Source organism: Carlito syrichta, unplaced genomic scaffold (genome assembly GCF_000164805.1).
Source record: "Carlito syrichta isolate Samal-C Ts95f unplaced genomic scaffold, Tarsius_syrichta-2.0.1 Scaffold302727, whole genome shotgun sequence".
In the NCBI taxonomy this organism is placed as follows: Eukaryota; Metazoa; Chordata; class Mammalia; order Primates; family Tarsiidae; genus Carlito; species Carlito syrichta.
In genome coordinates, this window is record NW_007246823.1 from 627,685 (window position 1) to 652,548 (window position 24,864).

Consider the following 24,864-nt stretch of genomic DNA (forward strand, 5'->3'; position numbering starts at 1 on the left):
CAACCTGATGCTGGGGGAGAGGAACCGGCTGCCCTTCGGGAGACTGGGTGAGCCCTTCCCCTTTCCCGCCTCCCCGCGCCCGAGCGGCCCTCCGCTCCTCCCACGGCGCGCTAGAGCTAGCGCTTTTGTGTTTAAGGTCATCAATCTTCTCCTCCGTCGCTTCTCCGGCAGATCCAGAAGGGCTCCTTGAAGATCTCATCCTGTCGTTTTTCTTGCCTTCCCGGCTCCTGAGTCGGGTTCGGAGCCGGAGTCGCGGTGCGGCCACCCGGGGTCGCGGCTGCCTCCTGACAATGCCCCAGTCTGCAGGCCAGGGGACCTTGGCCGCCAGGGGTGGGACCTGAGCCGCGCGTGTCCCCGGCCCGACGTCCCCGCTTCGGGCGGGCCGGGCGGATCCGCAGAGCCCGCGACTGACATCCGGCCGGAGTCATCTTGCAGCTTCTCTGCACTGCTTGGTGTGGGCGCGGGAGGGGGAGCTGGGAGGCTGGACGCCCCTGAGGATTGTCACCCGAAGGTTCGGGGGATTTGGAAAGGGCCTCTGGATTCCACAAGCAGGACCTTCAGAAGGGACCCTAGTCCGGGGAAAGGCGAAGGGGTGTCCGTTTTGAGACCTTTCTTTAGTTTCGCCAAAGAACGTGTTTTCGCAATGGTGCTTTGGATAACGGTTTAGGGAAGGCTGGGTTCGCCCTCTGTCTCTGCCCTACTCTCCCCAAGGGAGTAACCTTCATTCACATGGTTGAGGCTGGCTCGGCACCACCGAAACCACACACCCGCCGCTAGGCTGGGTCAGGAGAAAGGAGAGGACCGGCGGCTCCTTTTTAAATGATGTCATCCAGAAGTTGACAGGATCCGTTCAACTCACATCCCGTGGACATGAGCGTGGTCTCAGGGCCTCCCCTGACTGTTCAGTCAGCTGGGAGTGCAGCCTCACCCTGCGAGTCATGTTCCTTGCCCAAAGTCACCAGGGATGGGGGCCAGTTGTATTCCAAGGACAGAAGGGGAGAATTGATATGAAGAGTCATCTCTGCCTTGGGAGACAATCCAAAGAGAGCAATGTTTATGTCCAGGCGAAGAGACAGTCTTTAGAAATAGGTGTGGTCAGAGGTTGAATGGGCAAGTACCGAAAATAGGCTATTTGGAATCAACTGGCCATTGGCGAGCTCAGGAGAGCATTTGAGTGGGGGCTGTGTAAAGCACCGTGACGGTTTCAGGAATGAAGGTTTTTTGCTGGGTAATCTTGCTGAATTTTTAAAAATACCTGGAACAACTTTTCACTGTTATACAAGTTTATGATGTAGAATGGTGCCTCCATGGAAGGGCTGATTCTAGTCTCAGAAATCTCAGAATATGAGGAACGTGGCTGGAGATTTACTTTTGTTAAACTGTCTCAGGAAGCCCTCAGCAAAGAGAAAACCTTTCCTGAACGAAAAGGAAAAACTGCTTGAGTTAAGAACAGTTATTTCCTCCTTGCACTGTCCATTTTCCTTTCTGACTTCTCTCCTCTTAGCGCCTGACTCCAAAGACTTAGAATCCTAACATTAAAAACAGACAGAAATGGCTCCACCCAGGTGGAGGCGGGGGTGATTGGCAATGCTGTGGTGCTCAAGCCTAGGCTTGAGAAGCAGAAGCCTACAGGGCGTGAATCCTAGACAGGTGCCACCCATTCAGCCGATTATCAGGCAACAGTTGGGCTTTATGAGCAAGAAAATACATCTCACAACCAAAAATGGCTATATGCCATTACCGTGAGGCTTAAAGTTCACTGTGTGAAACCCAAGGAGAAGGCCTATAGGGCCAGGTAAAGGCTCAGGAATGCTGGTGCCCTGGGGAGAAGGAGGTAGGCAGTTCAGGTGGCAATCAGGTCTGTCTGCCCCAGGGAGCCAGTGAGAGCCAGTTAATGCTTACTTGAAACTTTTCATTTGATTGTATGTCATTCTCAGATGAATTACTCTTACCTCTGTCATCTTCAACTCAAAACTCCTTTATTTGGTCTTACTTTGTTTTTGGTGTTTGTTGTTGTCGTTGTTGTTGTTGTTTTTGAGACAGGGCCTTGCTCTGTCACCTAGGCGGGAGTGCGATGGTGTGATCATAGTTCATTGCAGCCTTGAACTGCTGGGCTCAAGTGATCCTCCTGCCTCAGCCTCCTGAGTAGTTGGGACTCCATGTGTGCTCCACCACAACTGGCTGATCCTTTTATTTTTATTTTTTATAGAGACAGGGTTTCACTATGTTTTCCAAGCTTGTTTCGAACTCCTAAGCTCAAGTGATGCTCCTGCTTCAACCTCCCAAAGTGCTAGGGTTGCAGTCATGAGCCACCATGCCCAGCCAGATTTGTTATTGGAAATGCAGTGCCTTTTATTGGGATTGTAAACAAAACGTTTTCTATTGTAAATAAAAATTTGTTTTTCCTTGTATCCTTTCTGCTCTAATTTTATGGTGAAAGGGGCATGTCATAAGAACTGCTGAAAATGAATATTCCTATGGGATGACGTACAGAAGAAAGTTCTCAGGGCTTCTGATTTTATAGACTTGGCTTCTCCACCACTTCCTTCACCTTCTAGTGGCTCTCCGAGAGGATTGCAGAGGTGGACATGCTTGTGACCAGCAGCATTATAGTTCCACTGCCTTCTTGGTGGCTGCAGGAAGGCAGGGTGGGGCTGTTAAAGTGGCCTTATGGTACGGAGATTACAAGTTTGTATGTGTGAAGCCAAGAGAGACCGTTATGTGCATCAGAGAGAAGTGAAATGGAAAATACCCTGAGTACATTCTACCCTAACAAGAAAAGACAAAGGTAGCAGTGGTCTCTGGTAAACCCCCATTGTTGATGAAACTGTGGGGAGAGTAAGAGCTACCATTGGGAGACAGAGAGAAAGAGGGGCCTCGGGGAAAGGGAACAGAGAAACAAATGGTTCCATTTTCTATGATCAGTCCTGAAATGAGAGAAAGAAAAGCTGGGCGTGACACAGCTGTTCTCTCTCCTGCGTGCTGGTGCTGACATTGCTGTTCCCCACCTGTCATGTTCCCCTTCTGAGCCTCCTCTTTCCTTCCTAGGTCATGAGCCCGGGCTGGTGCAGTTGGTGAATTACTACAGGGGGGCTGACAAACTCTGTCGCAAAGCGTCTTTAGTGAAGTAAGTGCTCTGTAAGACCTGCGTTTTCCATATTTTACATAAATGAAGCACTTAAGCAGAAATGTGGGGGCGATTTGAAGGGCAAAAGTACTATTATTTTAAAAGCCCATAAATATCAGTTCTGAAGCTTCTTCTAAGCTGCTTTGATTGCATTCCAGAACATACTGTGTGGTAAAGCCTGTCTGTTTCTTAGGGGAGGTTCCTCAGATATAGAGACTGACTCAGGGTTTCTTGTGTGAGTGATTTCTTGGGGAAGTTGCTCTCAAGGGAAACCCATCAGGAAGCAAGGGCAGGATGGGGCAGAACCCAGCAAAGAGTTGGTTTCAGCTGAAGTCTTGCCTCAGCCTGCCCCCTTGGAGCTCTTGGGGTGAATGACACCTCAGAGTTGTGCATCTGGAGGCAAGGGGACCAGTCTCAGTCAGCCATTGGCTGTGGAGAGTGGTAGAGGACTTCATTTCTAAGGCATTTCTGGCTGGGCCCTGAAGAAGGATGTGTGTAAACCCTTAGCAACTGTCTCTCACAGCCGTAAGGGTTCCTCAGGATATCTGGACAGGTATAACAGCATCCATGCCATTGCCTGTCTGTGAGCAGCTGGATTATAGCTAGGTATCTCAAGAGTGTCATGAAGTAGAAGGAGACACTATTATACAGTGATTAAAATCTAGGGTCAAAAGTTTGGGTTTTAACTTCAGCTCTTCTTACTAGCCTGGGCAAATCTCCTTATCCCTAAGCTCAGGACCTCCCTCGGAAGGCTGTTATAAGGATTAAATTAAAGTGTTTGTAGCACAGTAGCCTGGTACATAATGAATATTTGTGCCTTAATTTTCTGCCCTGTAAGATGGGGATACTAATTGTAACTACCTCAGGGTTGTTATGAGGGTTAATTGAATTCATTTAGGTAAAGGTTTTGATTAATACCTGTCTATGGTTTGCACTCTGTAAGTGAAAGCTCTCCTTATTATAATTACTAGTATTATGGTTGACATTGCTATTATTGTCGTCATTTCAGTAGGAAGACACTGGGTATGGCCTCTATAGTCAGGGCTATAGTAGGTCTTCAGTATTATTTCCATGATAACTAGTGAACATACCTGTGTAGCCATCAGATCAGTAAGGTAAGAAGGCACTGGAAGATAGGACTCAATGCAAAATTCTTTTTCCCACTAACCTGTCTTTCTGGACTAGAGCTACTACTAGATTGAATGTTCACAGGAACATTTCCACTTTCTGTTCACACTCGCTGGCCCTGGTACCTTATGCACCCACTCCTCTCTGTGAGGGGTTTTCGTGACTCTTCACCCACTCCTGAAGTCTTCTTGTTACATATGTATATATTTAGAATGCAGATGACTGTTTCAATAGAATCAGAAGTGGGACATGTTTATCCAGATTATTCATCTAAAAATTTTTATAAAATGTTTATTTAATCTTTTCTGCTATGATTTTTCCTCCCTAAGGATAAAGGTAGAAGATTGCTTTTATAAATAGAAAGCAGAGGATGCTATAAGGAATAGTGGTCTTTGACTGGGTGCGGTGGCTGACGCTTATAATCCCAGCACTTTGGGAGGCCAAGGTGAGAGGATTGCCTGAGCCCGCAGGTTCGAGACCAGCCTGGGAAACTTCGCACGACCTCATCTCTACAATAAATCAGAAAAAATAATTAGCCAGGCATGGTGGTACATGCCTGTAATTCCAGCTACTTGGAAGGCTGAGGTGGAAGGATTGCCTGAGCCCAGCAGGTTGAGATTGCGGTGGCCAGGAGTGTGTCACTGCCCTCCAGTTTGGATGACCGAATGAGACTCAACTAAAAAAAAAAAAAAGAATAGTGGTCTCCATATTTGCATATTTAGCAGTTATAGTGAGGCAGCGTGACCACAGGTCATGACCAGGTCACAGTAGATGTCTGTGACTTGGACATTCTGAATTCCAGTGTCCATCTGTAAGATGGGGGTGGATGGTGGGGACAGTGCTTACTCTTTGCTCCTCAGAGGTGTGCAGCGTGATCTGTGATGGCACCTCGTAACTGGTGACCTGACATATGAAGGCTGAAAGTTGTCATCGTCCTCATCAGCTTCCTTCTTTCTCTCATGTGTCCTGTGAGGAGCTGTTGTAATTCCAGGATATGGCAGTTCCATTTGTCCATTGGTCTCTCTCCCGGGGTTTTGCATGACTTGACTCCAGAGAGTTAGAAATGTAATCTTCCTCATTTTATAGGACACAATGATGGTTCAGAGAGGACAGCCAGGTTGCCCATGACCACGGTAGTTCCTGCTGAACCAGGACAGTTAAACTAGTAAGTCCAAACTAGGGGCCCCTTGGATGTCATGACTGGGCACCCTCAGGAGGCTTCCCACAGCCTCTGTGAGGTTTTATGTTGGCTCCTGTACAGCCAGGTCCTTCTTCCTGTGCTTCAGGGAGTTTCAGAAGTGCATCAAAGCCCTGAGGCCTTGGTCTCAGAGACCTGAGGAACTTTTTTCCTCTGGGCACATATAGATAGGAGGCTTCCTTTTCCTCTCCTGAGCATTACTCCCATATAGATGTGAGTGAATCTACATCCGTGGCTACTGCCCAAATGGGCTGACGAGGAGCTGGAACAAATGTAGAGGACTTCCTGCAGAGCCTGGCCTTGGTTCTATACAGGAAATTAGGGCTTCCAACTAGGATTATCATACAGATCAACACTGTCCAACAGAAATAGGATGCTAGGCCGGGCGTGGTGGCTTACTCCTATAATTCCAGCACTTTGGGAGGCCAAGGTGAGAGGACAGCCTGAGCCTTACGGGTTCGAGACCAGCCTGGGCAACTTGGCGAGACGTCATCTCTACAACAAATCAAGAAAAATTAGCCAGGCCTGATGGTGCATGCCTGTAGCTGCTTGGAATGCTGAGGTAGAAGGATCATCTGAGCCCAGCAGGTCGGGGCAACGGTGACAGTGAGCATGCCACCACACTCCAGCCTGGGTGACAGAGTGAGACTCTGACTCAAAAAAAAAAAGAAATAGAATGCTAATCACACGTGCAACTTGAAACTTCCTAGTAGCCACATTAAAATATGTGCAAAGAAACAGGTGCAATTAAATCATAATCTATTTTGTTTAACAAAATAAATTTTAAATGTTGTCATGTTGATATGTAACTAATATAAAAAGCTATTAATATGATATTTTACTTTTTCTTCATTTTGAGTCTTCAGAATCTGATGTGAGTTTTATAGTTGTAGTACATCCTAATTCAAACACTAAATTTCCATTGGAATCCCTTGATCTGAATTGAAATTTCATAGAAATGTGTGGTTGAAGAAGTAGATTTTCATACCCAAGTTGTTTTCATATGAATAAAAGTTTTTCAGTAACTTTGAGCGCTCCAAAAAATCTATTTTCTTTGACATTCAAACACTCATTGACAATCTAGTTCATCTTTTATAGAAGAATGGATTTGGCTACGAAGCAAAAGAATATCATTTTCTAAACCGTGTCTGTCCAATTAGGTAAATTCACCAACTCTTGTGTCAACTCAGTGTTATTAATATCAAATTCAAAGAAAGAGATAGTGGACATATTGATAGGTAACTCTATCAATAGCAACAAAATGTTCTTTCGATTTCTTTTAGTTTTAGAAAACTGCCAGTTTTCTTAATGTTGTCTATTAAAATTAAAATCTTCAACATGCTGAGACATGTTATATAAATATTTGAAATTGTTATTGTAGACTTATATTATTAAGTTGGAACATAAATTCTTATGTCTGTTTGGCTAGATAATAAATAAGGTCTTCTTTTGCCTTCCTTGGAGCTTTACATTTAGCTTGTCCTCATGAAGCTTAGGTATAGGTGAGAAAATGTAATTAGCAATGCCATTTTTTTGTTCTTTGATTATTGAATGAAATAATAAATTGTCAAATAATGAATTTGACAGACATTCCTTTTATTTTCAATAAAATTGGAATCGGAGTTACAAAGTAAATATTTATAATGCTCTCCCATCTCTCAATCAGTGACTGCTGGCAAAGAACACAGTATCATTAAATTCATTGTCTTCTGTTTCTTTCAACAGTTCCATGAACTGGCAAATCATTATAGCATTTGCAATAGTATGTACCTACAAAACTATTTCAACAACTGTATCCATGACATTTTCATAGTCAGCTTCAGAAACTGAGCACACATGGTTGTTTCAATAAGTATCATACAGTGCAGTGAAGCACATGTTTCTAAGATGTATCATACAGTAGAATGAAGTAATAAAGGAAACATTAGTCCATTAAAGTCTTAGTAAATCCATATTTTAATATAACTTAGCTAAAGTCTTGTTTGTCATAATAGAAGGTAATTTTTTACATGTAGGAGAAATTCTTCGACAGATATGAGACTCAAAAATATCAACACCAGGAGTTTGATTTTTTTTTTTTAACAGCAATTTGATGACATTTTTTCATATATTTGGAAATTCTTTGAGACAAAACATCCCCAAAGTCTGAATTGGGCACATCTCTTATGTTACACAATTCATCTGAAGCTAAAGAAAAATACTTCATGTTTTTCCAAATTTTGAGTTAGTCTTTGATAGTGTTAGAAGGGTTTCGTAGTCTGTGGGCAATTGAGACATAACTGAAGATTGTTTACTTTTGTAAAATATCTTTTAAAGCCTTTTCCTTAAAATAGTTTCTTTTACTATTTTTGCATCTGGAATGGTTTTCTTTTTGTGTAGGAATACAAATCATTTTATAGTTGACCAAAGTTATAAGCTCATATCCTGTTACAAATTTGCTTTTTTATCTTTTGTTGGATATTTAATTTTGATTTCAGACAGTTAATTCAATGATTCTCTTTTGACCGTTGAGAGGAAATGTTATTAAATTTATTATGGGCCAGGTGTGGTGACTCATGCCTGTAATGCCAGCATTTTGAGAGACCAAGGTAAGAGGACTGTGTGAGCCTAGGAGTTCAAGACCAGCATGGGCAGCATAGCAAGATCTTGTCTCTACAAAAAAAGTCCAAAAATTAGCTGGGCATGTTGATACTCAGGAGACCGAGGCAGGAGAATCACTCGAGGATTCCCCAGGAGGTGGAAGCTGGGATGAGCTATGTTCATGCCCCTGTGTTCCAGAGTGAGACTCTGACTCAAAAAAAATAAAAATAAAAAAAAATAAAAAAATTATGCTGTATTTGCTGCAAATATCTCCTTTTGAGGAATTTTTTGAAAGACAAACTGCTTTTTCACTTTCCTTTGCCACAGCGTACTTCAGCTGTCTTTCTTTGTAAATCTGTGACATGCCTTCTTCCAGTTCTTTTTTTTGAGTCAGAGTCTCACCTGTCACCCAGGCTGGAGTGCAGTGGCACGCTCATGGTCACCACAGCCTCGCTGGGCTCAGGAGATCCTTCCACCTCAGCCTTCCAAGTAGCTGGAACTACAGGCATGCACTATCATGCCCAGCTAATTTTTCTTGATTTATTGTAGAGATGAGGTCTCGCCAAGTTGCCCAGGCTGGTCTCGAACCTGTGGGCTCAGACAGTCCTCTCACCTCAGCCTCCCAAAGTACTGGGATTATAGGCATGAGCCACCGCGCCTGGTCCCAGTTTTTTTTTTTTTGTTTTCTTACTGTCCTGGTTGTAGTTCTAACTTCTGTGTCCCTACTCAGTTCTACATCAGTAGTCTTTCTTTGCATTAAAATTTATCCATTCTTATTTTTTTAACTAGAAAAATAATCATATTTCACCTCCATTGATGTACATAGCTAGCTAGCATTGTAACTCATGGTCTCTGCATAGTAAGCATATCATAATGTTTCATCAGTGCTCAGAAAGAAACCACTTGAACTGAATTCTCAATTGTCCCTTAATAGAATAATGATGTGTTTGTGTGTGATACTAGAAATGACACATGGGCCTGATGTGCACACTGCAGTACAACAGTGAAATGAAATGTTATCCTACCCTCTCCCAAAAAAAAAAAAAAAAAAAATCATGCTTAATAAGAAAATGTTTTACAGTACATTAGACGTTTTTTTGTTTTATTTAATTTATTTTTTATTTTTTTGATGCAGGGTCTCGCTCTGTTGCCCAGGCTGAGGTGCAGTGGCACAATTACAGCTCACTGCAGCCTTGACCTCCTGGGTTCAGGCAGCCCTCCTGCCTCAGCCTTCTGAGTAGTTGGGATTACAGGCACCACCACACCTGGCTAATTTTTGGATTTTTTTGGTAGAGACTAGATCTAGTTGTGTTGCCTAGGCTGGTCTCAAACTCCTGGGCTCGAGCAGTCCTCCGACTTCAGCTTCCCAAATTGCTAGGATTGCAGGCATGAACCACCATGCCAGGCTGCCTTTGACTTTAAAATAGCATTATTTTTCATCCCAGTGTAACATTTATTTTAATTATTTCTGCCATCAGTTCACAGACTGGTTTTTGTAGGTAAATCTTAACACAAGCTTGACACAAACAGTTCTGTTCTGGACAAAAGAGGGAGCACAGCTTGGGGGGCCTGCACATGTCTGTGGGTAGGTTCCTCCCTGGTTCTGATCCCTGGGGATAAAGGGTAAGTTTAGAGTTAAGAATTGGGGTTTGCATCCTGACTGGTACTTACTATCTTTATGATCTTGGGGGGTTACTTATATGTGACCCAGTTCCTCATTTTTGAGATGTTAATGTCCTTAGCTGGGAGGGTTGGCTGGGGGGGGCGGGGCTGGAGAATAGATGCTATAAGAAGCCCTTGAGAAGCCTTTGTGTTTGTTGTGCGCCTTGCCCAGGTCTGCCTTTATCTTTGGTGGTGTTGTGTTATTTTGGGAGCAGGAGATAGGCTTCATTATGTCCACTACTGTTCTGTGTCCCATTAAAAGAAAGATTCCTTCTTTTTTCTGTCACTGAAGCCAGGCTGAGCTAAAAGCAAGAATGAAGGACTAAAAAAAAAAGTCTTTGGAGAATTTAGTTTCCTATGTAGTCTTTTCTCCCTCAGAGAGTTGAGCCAAGATAGTATTTTTGCTAATTCACTTTTCCTCCATTCCTCAGTTCATTATTTAGTGTGGGTCTGGCTCAACCACAGCTTATTTGTTGGAAAGGTATAGGCTCAGGATAACGTCAAGCTGAGTTTCCTTACAGATGCACTTAAAAAAAAAAAAAAACCCAAGTCTTAACTCTCAACTTACCCTTTATCCCCAGGGATCACAGCCAGGGAGGTACCTACCCACAGACATGTGCAGGACCCCCAAGCTGTGCTCCCTCTTTTGTCCAGAACAGAACTGTTTGTGTCAAGCTTGTGTTAAGATTCACCTACAAAACCCAGTCTGTGAACCAATGGCAGTTCTGGGCTTTGAATTAACGGGGAGTGCCTTTAAAGTTTTATCTAACAGTTATGTGCTGCCCCATAGTGTATTAGAGGTCTGTCCAGGGAAGCCAAGAGCAAATAAAAGGGTTAGAAGGAGACTGGGTCATGCCTTGCCTCCCTGAAACACTCTGGGGAAAAGCAGTGGCCTCTCTGAAGGGAGTGACAGAGTGTGCTAAGAAAAGAGACTGACCCTCTTCTGTCATCTACCAGGCTAATCAAGACAAGCCCAGAACTGGCTGAGTCCTACACGTGGTTCCCTGAGTCCTATGTGATTTATCCAACTAATCTCAAGACCCCAGTTGCTCCAGCACAGAATGGAATCCAGCCACCAGTCAATAACACCAGGACAGATGAACGAGAATTCTTCCTGGCTTCTTATAACAGAAAGAAAGACGATGGAGAGGGCAACGTTTGGATTGCAAAGTCATCAGCTGGTGCTAAAGGCGAGTTGGCATTGTTGTCTCTGTTCCTTGTAGGTTCCTGTCATGCTTTAAGTGGTACAATTGATTTTAATGATGTATGTAGATAAATGACTATTCTCATCTGAATTATCCAGGGTACAAACCACATCTATTTTCGTCATCTTAAATACCCATCTATGCACTGATGCCTTCCAAATGTGGGTCTTTCCCTTTAAGCTCAAGGTCCAATGACACACTTGCCATCTCTAAAAGTCTTGTCAGACTGAACGTGTCTGATACAGAATTCTTCGTTTGCTTCCCAACTTGGCCCACCCCAGCCCACTCCTCTTTCAAGCCAGTCACTTAGTTTGTGATCCCACCATTCACTCAGACCCTGAAGCCCAAAACCTAGGGCTCATCCTTGTCTGCTCTTACAATCTGCACCTAATGCTTAAGCCAGTCTTGCTAGCTCTACCTTCAAAACATATTCTGAATAGAATATTTTTCCTGCTCCCCCTCTGAATCAAAGCCCCGTTCTCTCTAGTCTGTGTGATTGCAGCATCTGCTCACAGTTGGTTCTCCTTCTCCCAGACAGTGATGTTTTAAAAACATCAATCTGATCATGTTACTCCCGGCTCAAGACTTACCAGCTGGCTTCCCAATGCAATTAGAATAAACTCTGATTTCCTAAGGGTAGCCTGTACCATTTGACATTTGCCATGTCTCTGATCTCACCTCCTTCTGTTCTCAGCTCTGCTCACTGCACTGGAGCCACAAAGACTGCCTAGTCTCTCAAATACCCTACATTTGTCTCTGTACCTAGAATGACCTTCCATGGATTATTTTCTGTTTCTCTCAGCTCAGATGTTACCTCATCAGAGAAGGCTTTTCTAATCTAAAATAGCCTCCACACCCATTGCTTTCTTTTTCCTTCTCCTGCTTTATTTTCTCCTTGCTTTAACCCCTTCCTAGCACTATGTTACTTATGCTTGTTTACCCTTCCATCTTCCCCATCATACTGTGAGGTCCTCACAGGCATTCTATCTTGTTTATCCTTGTCCCCTTTCTCATAGGCATTCAATAAATATGTGTGGAATGAATGCCTAAAGGGGACTGAAGTTTATAATATTAACTCAGGCTTAAAATAGAGGCAGTTCCTAATGTATTGAGCACATAAACGGCCTCTCTATGACTACCATCATACACTCTTTTTAAAGCCATTCCATTTTGAACTTAGTTCTTTTATTGCCTTGGAAGGCCATCTGGCCATTGGTACTCATTCCTTTTTTCAAATTTTTTTTTGAGTTGAAGTCTCACTCCGTCACCCAGACTGGAGTGCAGTGGCACGCTCCCGGCCACCACAGCCTCGACCTGCTGGGCTCCGGCGATCCTTCCGCCTCAGCCTTCCAAGTAGCTGGAACTACAGGTGCGCGCTACCACGCCCAGCTAATTTTTTTGATTTATTGTTGAGATGACGTCTTGCCAAGTTGCCCAGGCGGGTCTCGAACCCGCGGGCTCAGGCAATTCACTCACCTCAGCCTCCCAAAGCACTGGGATTACAGGCTGAGCCACGAGTCCGGCCTCATTTCTTTTTTTAAACATTATTTTTTTGGTATGAAGTCTTGTTGCCCAGGCTGGTCTCAAATCTCCTCGGATCAAGCAATCCTCCCACCTCAGCCTCCCAAAGGGTTGGGATTACAGGCGTGAGACACCCTGTCCAGCCCATTGGTACTCATTTCTATTCTGAGTCCAGTGGGCCTTACCTTCTTTTCTACCAACCATAAGACAGAAAGGTATCACCTGGAATCTCCTCAAAGTGGGAGAGTTGGACTCTTGCCAGAGTACCCCACCTACTCTTTCTCCCCTCTTCTTAGCTTTTCTCAGTTCCTATCCCCTAGTTTACTTTTAATGGTAGATAGGGAAATTGGAAGAGAAAATAGGCATGCATGATATTCCAGATTCCTCCTGTGGTTTTGGACTTGGAGTCACAATGGCCATTTTGAGGACACCTGGGTGGTTCCTGGATCCTCACCAAGACAAGACTTAGAGGGACACCAAGCAGCAGAGGGAAATAAAGAGAGAATAAAATGTCAAACAAAGAATTTTTGCTTTAGGAGTTGAGGAAATAAGTGGTATATATTTGTTTTGTTTGGGAACTACAAAATGAAACCAATAGGATGAATGAATGTCTTTTATGCTTGTTAAACAAGTGTTTATTTAGTACCTACTACATGCTTGGTATGGATGACTCAACCTTCAAACTATATCCATAGTGAAGCCACTGTTCCTCATGTCCATCTCTGACCCTAGGCCCATCTCTGACCCTAGCTACCTTCACCTGGAGCATTGTTCCCTGTCCTGTTCTTAGCCATTCTCCAGAGTGTATGCATAACACAGCAGAGAGTCTACTAAAGCAAAGTTGGGCCATGTTGCATTTGTGCTCAGCACTGTCGTCCCTGTGCCAGGACAGTACCTGGCCCCCAACAGAGGTTCCGTGTATGTAATGAGTGTTTGGAGATCCAAGAATAAGTACGACAGATGTGATCTCTTGCCTTCGTGGACCCACAGTCTAGTAGGGAATAAGGCTACTGTTGCATCTATTACAGACAAGCTGAAAATTGAGATGGGAACAAAGAATAAATAAAGACCTTGAAGTTCCTTAAAGATCTCAGAAGTGCCTTCATATTTTTTCATGTTTAGTTAGTGAGGATATGAACAAATAAGTGATGTAAGAAATACAGTTAACAAACACATGGAAGCCTACTACACCGATATCTAAAACTTATAAAATAAAATTGAATTTTATGTATGATTTTATGCCTACAAAATAAAAAGACAAAAACTTTTGGTGATACCATTGCTGCAAGTTAATGGTGAACTGCTCCCTGTGAGTGATAGTTCACAGCCCTTTAAAAAGCAATAGTATGATACAGACCAAGAGCCATGAGGGGTTTGTATCACTTGGCCTGGTAATCTCATTTTTGAAAATTTACTCCAAAGATATATTTAAAAAGAAACAAGAGTGGTCTACAGCAAAGACATTTACTACTGTGTTATCTGTAATAGCAAAATATTATCTAGAAACAACCTCCCTGTCTGGCAATCAATAAACAAATGTGTAATTTTTTTAAACATCTACACAATGGAATTTTTTCAGCCACTAACTTAAGAATTTTACTGTTATGTAGGAACAGTAAAAATATTGACAATGTAAGGCCGGGCGCAGTGGCTCATGCCTGTAATCCCAGCACTTTGGGAAGTGGAGGCGAGAGGATTGCCTGAGTCCAGGGGTTTGAGACCAGCCTGGGCAACCTGGTGAGACTGTGTCTCTACAATAAATTTAAAAAATTAGCCGGGCATGGTGGTGCATGCCTGTGCTTCCAGCTTCTTCAAAGGCTGAAACAGAAGGATCTCCTGAGCCCAGCAGGTAGAGGCTCCAGTAGCCATGAGCATACCACTGCACTCCAGCCTGGGCCACAGAGTGAGTGAGGCGCCAACTCAAAACAAAAAAATACACACACACACACACACACACGCACACACACAGAGAGAGAGAGAGAGAGAATATGAAATTAAAAAATGAGTTCCTGTGACTGAACCAGGCTTTGCCCGTATGTGAAGAAAGGTAGGCCAGGTTCGGTGGCTCAGTCCGTAATCCTAGCACTTTGGGAGGCTGAGGTGAGTGGATTGCCTGAGCCCGGGGGTTCGCGACCCACCTGGGCAACTTGGTGAGACCTCATCTCTACAATAAATCAAAAAATTAGCCGGGTGTGGTAGAACACGCCTGTAGTTCCAGCTACTTGGAAGACTGAGGCGGAAGGATCGCCAGAGCACAGCAGGTCGAGGCTGCGGTGGCCGGGAGCGGCCATTGCACTCCAGTCTGGGCGACACAGTGAGACTCCAACTCAAAAAAAAAAAGAAAGGTAATATGAAAAAAATTAATTATGTTAGGAAATAAGACTATGAGTGATTTTTTCATTTCCCTTTAATGTCATGTTTTTAAAATGATGATAGTTTTTAAAAATCACAAAAATTTATTTCATTATTTTTCCAACCAATTGACATTAGGTATATTAATTTTAAATAAGTAACTTACCTAAGAAAATGAATAAGGAAAATAGAGATGGAGCATATGGGGGGGAAGGAGGCAGACTGTGTAGAGCAAGGCATTAGTAGGTGATAGAGATGGTGTCAGGACATGAGCAGGAAAGTGGTATTTTAGGATGATGATTCTAGAAGTACTATGCAAGGTGCTATAGAGAAAGAGAGATTACAGTCTGAACTTAAGAATTGGCAAGTGGAGATGAAGAAGAACCAGAAAATCTGAGTGTGGTTCCTAAGAGAGATGAAAAGGGATGAGTCATGTGTGTATGAGAAGAGAAGAAGGGGACGTTTCCAAGTTGACGCGCAGCTTCTTGCTCAGGAAGCTAACCAGATGGTGGAAAAAGTGACAGAAACGGGTTACTTGAGCAGAGGGTTGACTTTTAGGAAAGATGGATTACTAAATTAATGAACTAAATTGAATTCATTTATACTGAAAGTTTGAGACCCAAGTGGAGATAAACTGTAAATCTAAAGCATAGGTGAGAAGGTCCTGGAGCTGAAAATTGAGTTCAACAGTGTTACAGAACATGAGCTCCACACACAAAAAGCAATTGCATTTTTTTTTTAAGAGACAAAGCCTCACTCTGTCACCCTGAAGTGCAGTGGCTTAATCGTAGCTCACTGCAACCTCAAACTCCTGGGCTCAAGCAGTCCTCCCACCCTAACCTCTCATATAGCCAAGACCACAGGCATGCACCACTCCCAGCTGGGCTATTTTTTAAGAAATTTTTTTGTAGAGACATAGTTTCCCTATGTTGCCCAGGCTGGTCCCAAACTCCTGGCCTCAAGCATTCCTCCCACCTTAGCTTCCTAAATTGTTGGGATCATAAGTGTGAGATACTGTACCTGGACAGTTACATTTTTATATACCAGCAACGAACATTTGAAAACCAAAATTGAAAACACAATACCACAAACGTCCCAGAGAAAATGAGATGCTTAGTTATAAACTTAATAAGACATGTACAGGCTCTGTATGCTGAACATTATAAAATGGTTGTGAAAGAAGTTACAGACATTTCTTCAGAAAAGATAGACAGATAGGCAGTAAGCACCTGAAAACATGTTCAACGTTATTATTTAGCTAGTGCAAGTTGAAACCACATACTGCTTCATACCCATAAGAATGGCTATAATCAAGAAGACTGATGAGAAATGTTTGTGAGGATGTGATAAATTGGAACCCTTGATGGGCACAATGGGTCACCCCGTGATCCCAGCACTTTAGGGGGCTGAGGCAGGAGGACTGCTTGAGCCCAGGAGTTTGAGACCAGCCTGGGCAACATAGCGAGATCTCATGTCTACAAAAAAAGTAAAAAATTAGTCGACTGTGGTGATGTGTGCCTTTAGTCCCAGCTACTCAGGGAGTTGAAGTGGGAGGATCTCTTGAGCCCAGGAGATCAGGCTGCAGTAAGCTCTGCTCATGCTGCTGCACTCCAGCCTGGGTGATAGAGTGAGACCCTGACTCAAAAAACAAACAAACAAAAAGCAAAACCAAAAAAAAAATGTAAAAAGGAATTGGAACTCTTGAGCATTGCTGGTGGGAATGTAAAATGGTGCAGCCAGTAGAAGATAGTTTGATAGTTCCTTAAAAAGTTAAACATAGAGTTACCATATGATTTAGCTATTGCTCCTAGGTATACCAGGGGGATCCCAAAAAACTGGAATTATCTTTTGAAGGGCAAATCCCTTGTAGTACACTTGGAATTTGTTCCTCTGGATTAAATGGTCAACCAAAGTTTTTCATCTAGAAGTTTTAAGAAGGTTGTATCACGGTTTGCAGAAGAAACATCCTGAGTTGTAGAGGTGAAGCAAGAGGGTGACTGATTCTTCCACCATGACTACGTGCCTATCCACACCATGCTGAGTGTTCAGCAGTTTTTGGCCCAAAACAACATGACTCCCATGCTCCACCCTCCCTATTCACCCAATCTTGCCCCAAGCAACTTTTTTTTTGTTTCCCAGGATGAAAAAAGTTCTCAAAGGGAAAAATGTTTTGCTGATGTGAAAGAGGTAAAACAAAAAATAGTAGCAGTAAAGGGCATCAAAATTGACAAATTCAAAAACTTGAGCCCAGGAGTTTGAGACCAGCCTGGGCAACATAGTGAGATCTCATATCTACAAAAAAATTAAAAAATTAGTTGACTGTGGTGATGTGTGCCTTTAGTCCCAGCTACTCAGGGAGTTGAAGTGGGAGGATCCCTTGATAGGTGTATTGCATTAAACGGAGAGTACTTTGAAGGTTACTGAAGTGTAAACATGTAAGAATAAATACACATTTTAATAAATTCTGGGTTTTCTTGGGTCTCCTCTTGTATCCCCAAAGGAATTGAAAATACCTGTCCACAAAAACGTATATGCAAATCTTATAGCAGCATTATTCATAAGAGTCAGACGACAGTGGAAACAATCCAAATGGAAAACAATCCATCATGATGAATGAATGAACAAAATGTGGTATATCTATACAATGAAATTATCTTCTGCCTTAGAAAGGAATGAAGTACTGATACATGCCACAAAATGGATGAATCTTGAAAACTTCGTGCTATGTGAATTTAGCCAGACACCAAAGGCCTGTACTGTGTGACTCCATTGATATGAAAAGCCTGGAGGCAACTTTATAAAATAGAGACAAAGTAGATTTGTGGTTGTCAGGGGCTGGAATGAGGATGGAATTGGGAGTGACAGCTAATGGTACAGAGTTTTTTTGGGGCAGTGATGAAAATATTCTAAAATTAGACGTAGAGATGGTTGCAAAACTTCTGAATATACTAAAAAAAACTACTGAATTATGTGCTTTAAAAGGGTGAATTTTATGGTATATAAGTTGCATCTCAATTAAGCTGTTAATGAAAGGATGATATCATTTATGTAATATTAATGTTAAATGTATCCAGTTTTTCCATTACAGTGCTGTAGGGAACATAATTGCACATTTGTCTCCATGCCTTAACCTTCCTGGTGTTTCTATGAGACATAGTGTTGGGAATGGATTTGCTAGTCATAGGTTGTCTTTATTATGATAGCCAGTGACCAGTGGTAGTGGTGTTTTTTAAGAGTGCTCAGACACTTTGAATATCTGTAAAATTGAAGTTTTATGGTGGTAGCCTGCCAAAATAGTATTGACAGTCCCATGCAGAGAACGCGTTAGTTGGATAACTCTGTGTGCTCTTGTGAGGAGAGGGGAAAATGTAAGAGATCGGAGGAGGGAAAGGAGGGAGAAATAAAACAGTGAGTAGGACAATAAAAGCCTCCAGGTTTGTTTGTTTGCTTGTTTTTCTGTCAGTATTTCCCATCTGGTCTTACAGAGAGCTTTTCCTCATGGTTTGAACTGGACTCATTTCTATTTCCTCTTGCCCTGTTAGGTGAAGGCATTCTCATCTCCTCGGAGGCTTCAGAGCTTCTTGATTTTATAGACAACCAGGGCCAGGTACACGTGATCCAGAAATATCTTGAGCACCCTCTGCTTCTTGAGCCAGGTCATCGCAAGTTTGACATTCGGTAATGAGTTGGTGTCCATAGCTTTTGTTTTTATTCACTTGAAAAAAAATGTTATGGTGTATGGTGAGGAGGGGGACACGGGATATGAGGAAGTGTTTGGCCATGTTTGGCATATTACCAAAATTGAGTGCAGCTGAATGGAACTGAGCTTTTGTACCTAATTTTCTGTTTTGCTTTCAATATTTCATTTTTCTGTCTAGAAAATGTCACTAAGATTATGGATTTTTCTTTAAAAAAATTCTTTTATGAGAATGATTTTTGGATTTAAAGAGAAGAATATAAATATATGGGGCTTGTTTATGCAATAAGAGAGAGATGTCCATAGAACACACACAATTCAGACACAGCAGAGTGTGTGACCCTGCTAAATATTTTGTCCCCACTTATTTGTGTCTCACTCTTTATGGATTTCATGAATACACCTCAGGTTTTTGGATTTTAATTTCTGAGCAAAGGACTTGGTATGGAGAAAGAGGCTGTGTGGTGCTTTCTAAAGCTAAATGCCCTGTCTCCTTAATTTACCTGTAGCCTTGCTGTCATCTCATGGAAAACTCTTTGTCTCTTTGATTGCTTCACAATGACTTGCTGCTTCTTGAACATCACTCCTATGTCAGATCATCTTCAAGGTGAACACTCATACTCTTAGGATTACTAAAAGAGAAAACAGGGCAAATGGAGGTTTCTTAGGTTAAAAACAAACCCAAAGCCAGGCGTGGTAGCTCACGCCTGAATCCCAGCACTTTGGGAGGCAGAGGTGAGAGGATTACCTGAGCTCAGGGTTTCGACCAGCCAGAGCAACATGGTGAGACCTTGTCTCTACAGTAAATCAAAAAATTAGCCAGGCGTGGTGGTGCATGTCTGTGGTTCCAGCTACTTAGAAGGCTGAGGTGGAAGGATCACCTGAGCCCAGCAGGTCAAGGCTGTAGTGGTCATAAAAATGCCACTGCACTCCAGCCTGGGTGACAGAGTGAGATTCCAACTAAAAAAAAAAAAAAGCCCATCTAAATCTTTTCAAAATGCTATATCTTAGTCTGGGCATGGTGGCTTATGCCTGTAATCCCAGCACTTTGGGAGGCTGAGGCAAGAGAATTGTCTGAGCCCACAGGTTCAAGACCAACCTGGGCAACTTGGTGAGACCTCATCTCTACAATAAATCAAAAAATTAACCAGGCGTGGCAGTGTGCACCTGTGGTTCCAGCTACCTGGAAGGCTGAGGAGGAAGGATCTCCTGAACCCACGTGGTTGAGGCAGCGGTGGCCATGAGCATGCCACTGCACTTCAGCCTGGGTGACAGAGTGAGACTCCTACTCAAAAAACCCCCAAAAACCTGTATCTTTTGAATAGATCAAAATCTACTTTTTTAATGATGCAATATTTGCTTGCCTTACTGAAGTGATAACCCACTATCTCAGCTAAACCATGGTTTGCCTCATATAATTTCAGAACCTACCTCCTTCCCTAATGCTCCCCCACATACTCCAAAATAAATCAAGATGTGGGGACTGATATATATAATGTTTAGAAACTTTGGATGACTCAAGTAAAATAGTGTTTTTATTGAATTGCAGAAGCTGGGTCTTGGTGGATCATCAGTATAATATCTACCTCTATAGAGAGGGTGTGCTTCGAACTGCGTCAGAACCATATCATGTTGATAATTTCCAAGACAAAACCTGCCATTTGACCAATCACTGCATTCAAAAAGAGTACTCAAAGAACTATGGAAAGTATGAAGAAGGAAATGAAATGTTCTTTGAGGAATTCAATCAGTACCTAACAAGTGCTTTGAACATTACCCTGGAAAGTAGTATCTTACTACAAATCAAACATATAATAAGGTAAATAATGATATCTTTTTTGTGTGTTTCTTCCTGAACAAACTTTGAGTGTCTGTGCCTTTCAAATAATTATTTCACTTAAGTTGTCTGATTTATGTGCAAACATTGTTTGTAAGATTTCTTTATTTTCCTTTTAATGTAGGATCTATAATGATGTCACCTCTTTTATTCCTGATATTGACAAATTATATTTTCTCTCTATTTTACTTGGACAGATGAACTAGAGTTTATCGATTTTGTTAATATTTTCAAAAAGGAAGCTTTTGGCTTTATTGGTTTTCTCTATTTCTCTTTTCAATTTCTTTGATTTATGCTCTACTTTGATTTTGCTCTTCTTTTTCTAATTTCTTAAGGTGAAAAGTTATCTTTGATTTGAAAGATTAAAAAAAAATTTAATATTGTCATATCTCCATACATACTACATTAGCTGAATTCCACAGATTTTGCTATGTCATGTTTTTATTTTATGAAAATATTTTCTTATTTTCTTTGAAAATTTCCTTTATCTTTGACTCATATGTGTCCAAATATTTGGGGGATTTTTCAGCAATTCTGTCATGGTCAGAACATACTTTGTATGACTTCATTTTTTAGAAACTTGCTAAGATTTGTTCCATGACCCAGATGTGGTCTATCTTAGTGAATGTTCCATGTGCACTAAAAGAGCATGTGTTCTGCTCTAGTTGGATGGAGTGTTCTGTAAATGTCAGTTAGGTCAAGGTGGTTGACAGTTCAAGTCTTTTATATCCTTGCTTATTTTCTGTTCTACTTGTTCTATTTATTATTGAGAGGAAAAGCATTGAAGTCTCCAAGTATCGTTGTGGATTTGTCTGTTTCCTTTCAGTATTATCAGTTTTGGCTTCATGTATTTTGAAGATCTGTTGTTAGGTGCATATACATTTAGGATTATTATCTCTTCTTTGAGAATTGACTGTCTTATCATTATGTAATTTGTCTTTTATCACTGTCTTTATTTCTTCTTTTCTAGTCTGTTTTATCTGATTTTAATATAGACATTCCAGGTTTCTCTTGATTAGTGTTTCGATGGTATGAGTATGTTTGGGGTATGTTTCCATCCTTTTATTTTCATTCTATTCTATTATATATTATGTTCTATTTGTTATAGTATATATTTAAAGTCATGATCTGTTAACAGTATATTGTTGGATTTGTATTTTTATTTTAATCCAATATAATAATCTCTGTCATTTAATTGGTGTGTTTATACCATTTAAACTTAATATAATTATTGTTTTGGCTTGAGTCACATCTACTATTTTATTATTCGTTGGCTGTTTGTCCCCTCTTTTTTTTCTTTGTTTTTTGTTGTTGTATAGAAACTTCTTGTTGTTTGTTTTTGTTGTTTTTTGAGTTGGGGTCTTAAACCCAGGCCAGAGTGCAGTGGCACAACCATGGCTCACCACAGTCTCGACCTCCTGGGCTCAGGCCTTTCTGCCTCAGCCTCCTGAATAGCTGGGACTACAAGCATGTACTGCCAAGGCTGGCTAATTTTTTTTTTGTTTTTTTTTTTTGAGTTGGAGTCTCACTCTGTTGCCCAGACTGGAGTGCAGTGGCCGCTCCCGGCCACCGCAGCCTCGACCCGCTGGGCTCCGGCGATCCTTCCGCCTCAGCCTTCCGAGTAGCCGAAATTACAAGCGCACGCTACCACGCCCGGCTGATTTTTTGATTTATTGTAGAGATGTGGTCTCGCTGCCCAGGCGGGTCTCGAACCCGCGGGCTCAGACAATCCACTCACCTCAGCCTCCCAAAGGCGCGGGATTACAGACTGAGCCACCGAGCCCGGCTAGGCTGGCTAATTAAGAAAAAATTTTTATAGTGGCAAAGTCTTGCTGTGTTGCCCAGGATGGTCTTGAACTCCTGGGCTCAGGCAATTCTCTTGCCTTGGCCTCCCAAAGTGCTGGAATTACAGGCATGAATCACTGTACCTGGCTTTTTTTTTCTTTGCATTTTTGGGTTTTGTTATTTATTTCTCCCTCTTCTGCTTTCTTTTGAATTATTTTTAAAAATTTTAGATTTTAGTTTTAATTTTTATGTTGTACTTGGTGCTCTCTCATGCTCACTCTAGGAATTATAATATACATAATACACATACCAATTATTTCACAGCCCCCTTGGAGTTAATAATTTACCACTTCAAATGAAATGTTAAAACCTTATACCATTATAGTCTGCTAACTCTTTTCCTCTGTATTGCAGTTATCATATACGAGGAGAACCCCCAAAATGGAATTTATATATAAAATTGTGTATTCTTACATATTTAAACTTCATTACATTCAAAGTACTCTCCATTTGATGCAGTATATATGTTGAGATGCTTTTTCCACTGCTCAAAACAGTTCTTAAACTCTTCAATTTTGATGCCTTTTATTGCTTCTGCAGTTTTTTGTTTCACCTCTTTCACATCAGCAAAACGTTTCCCTTTGAGGACGTTTTTCCATCCAGGGAAACAAAAAAAAAAAGTCACTCAGGACGAGATCAGGTGAATAAGAAGGGTGGGGAATGGGGTTTGTGTCATTTTTGGTCAAAAACTGCTAAACACTCAATACAGTATGGCCAGTTGCACCCATAAATCACCCATCATGAAATGGGCAAATGCGTTGGAAGAATCTCCAAAAAAAAAAAATTCACTGAAGCTGAATGCAGCCCCTCACTACAATGCTAGTTGTTACACTGATGCCAGTGGTTTCCTAGAACATTTACCTAGCATGGGAAACCTTTACTAAGGAACCTGAACTCTTAAAGATAATTCTGGATTTTTTTGTGTGTCCCTCTCATGCACATCTACATACATTTAGGTCTCTTCCACATAATCCTATTTTTACTACAACAGTTAATATTTTCATAAGTATGATAGATTATCAGATTGTATTTTTTAAAAATACAAGACCAAACTATATACTGTCTGTAAGAAACCCACTTTACATATAAAAGGAGAAAAATATTCTTTTGTATTTAGCCAGATACTTATCATTCCTGTTGTTCTTCCTTCAGTTTTGAGTTTCTCTCTGGTATCATTTCTCTTCAGCATTTCTTTCTGAGCAGTTTTGCTGGTGATAAGTCCTCTTAGTTTTCTATCATCTGAAGATATGTTTATTTCACATTATTCCTGAAGGATATTTTTACTAAATTCATAAAACATAACACTAAGAAAAATTACAAGCTGTATATAAGATGTATACACATTGATTCCACTTATATATATTGAAAAACAAGCAAAGCTAAATAAGACATTTTTTTTGAGGCAGAATTTCACTTTGTCACCCAGGCTGGAGGGCAGTGGCATGATCACGGCTCATTGCAGCCTCAACATCCTGGGCTAAAGTGATCCTTCCATCTCAGCCTTCTGAGAAGCTAGGGCTACAGACACATGCTACCACATCCAGCAAATTTTTTAGTTTTTTTGTAGAGACGAAGTATCACTATGTTGCCCAGGCTGGTCTTGAAATCCTGGACTCAAGTAGTCCTCCCATCTTGGCCTCCCAAAGTGCTGGGATTGGAGGCGTGGGCCACCATGTTTGGCCTAAAAATTGCATTATTTGGAAGAATATGTATGTATGATAAAAATATGAAGCAGAATAAAGAAATGATAAACTTGAAAATCAAAATAGTAGTTATCTTTGGAGGGGAGGCAGGAGAGACACAGGGACAAGGCTTAAAGATATTGGATGGTGGGTACATGGGTGATTGTTAATATTGCAATATATTTTAAACTCACAAGATATTATATAATGTATAGTTCATCTTCATTTAGAGTTCCCCTTGTATTTTGACCTTTTATGTTGCTTCTCCTTCTTTACTGCATGTCTTTGCTTTTTTCTAGGATAACTTTCCTTATTGATAAGAAGCACATTTATAGTATATTTTAAGTAAGTTCTGCTGGTGATAAATTATCTTAGTTATTACCTATATGATAATGTATTTTGCCTCTGTTTTTTAAGGACATTTGCTCTGGAAATGGATTTCTAGATCAGCAGTTAATTTATTACTTGGAAGATTGTATAACATTGCATTTTGGTTTCCATTTTTTCTGCTGAGGAGTTATCTAAAATCTTAATATTGATCTTAATGTATCTTTTCTCTGTTTTTGAGATTTCTTTTTGTTGATTTTTATAGATTTTACAATATGTGTAGTTTTCTTTGTACTTATTTCTTCATTGGGTTCTAGTGCTTTACTCATCTATAACTTGATAACTTTTACCAGTTTTTCAATGTTCATGGCTGTTATCTTTTCAGTTATGGTTTTTGTCCCATTCTCCTCTCCTTCTGGGTCTCTGTTTACATGGATGTCAGTTCTTTTCACTGTTTCTCACACTTCTGTGGCTTTTGTGTATCATTTTATTTCTTTAAAAGTTCACTCATTTTTTTTCCTGACTTATCTTTCTGTTTGCTAGTGCTTTCTTCAGATATTAAAAACCTCTTGCCAGGCATGCTGACTCACACCTCTAATCCCAGCACTTTGGGAGGCCGAGGTGAGAGGATTACCTGATTCATCGGGTTTGAGACCAGCCTGGGCAACTTGGCGAGACCTCATCTCTACAATAAATCAAAAAA

General features: G+C 41.3%; 1 protein-coding gene across 1 annotated transcript in view; it reads left to right on the plus strand.

Annotated features, from left to right (window-relative positions):
* Window positions 1-6: 6 nt before the first annotated feature.
* Window positions 7-24,864, plus strand: part of TTL (tubulin tyrosine ligase) — a 33,345-nt gene continuing 8,487 nt past the window's right edge. Inside the window, exons 1-5 of the mRNA XM_021711845.1 lie at window positions 7-47; window positions 3,049-3,127; window positions 10,653-10,885; window positions 18,316-18,451; window positions 20,020-20,289. Coding sequence (XP_021567520.1) covers window positions 8-47; window positions 3,049-3,127; window positions 10,653-10,885; window positions 18,316-18,451; window positions 20,020-20,289 — 758 coding nt within the window. The 5' untranslated portion in view covers window position 7. The remainder of the gene's footprint in view (window positions 48-3,048; window positions 3,128-10,652; window positions 10,886-18,315; window positions 18,452-20,019; window positions 20,290-24,864) is intronic.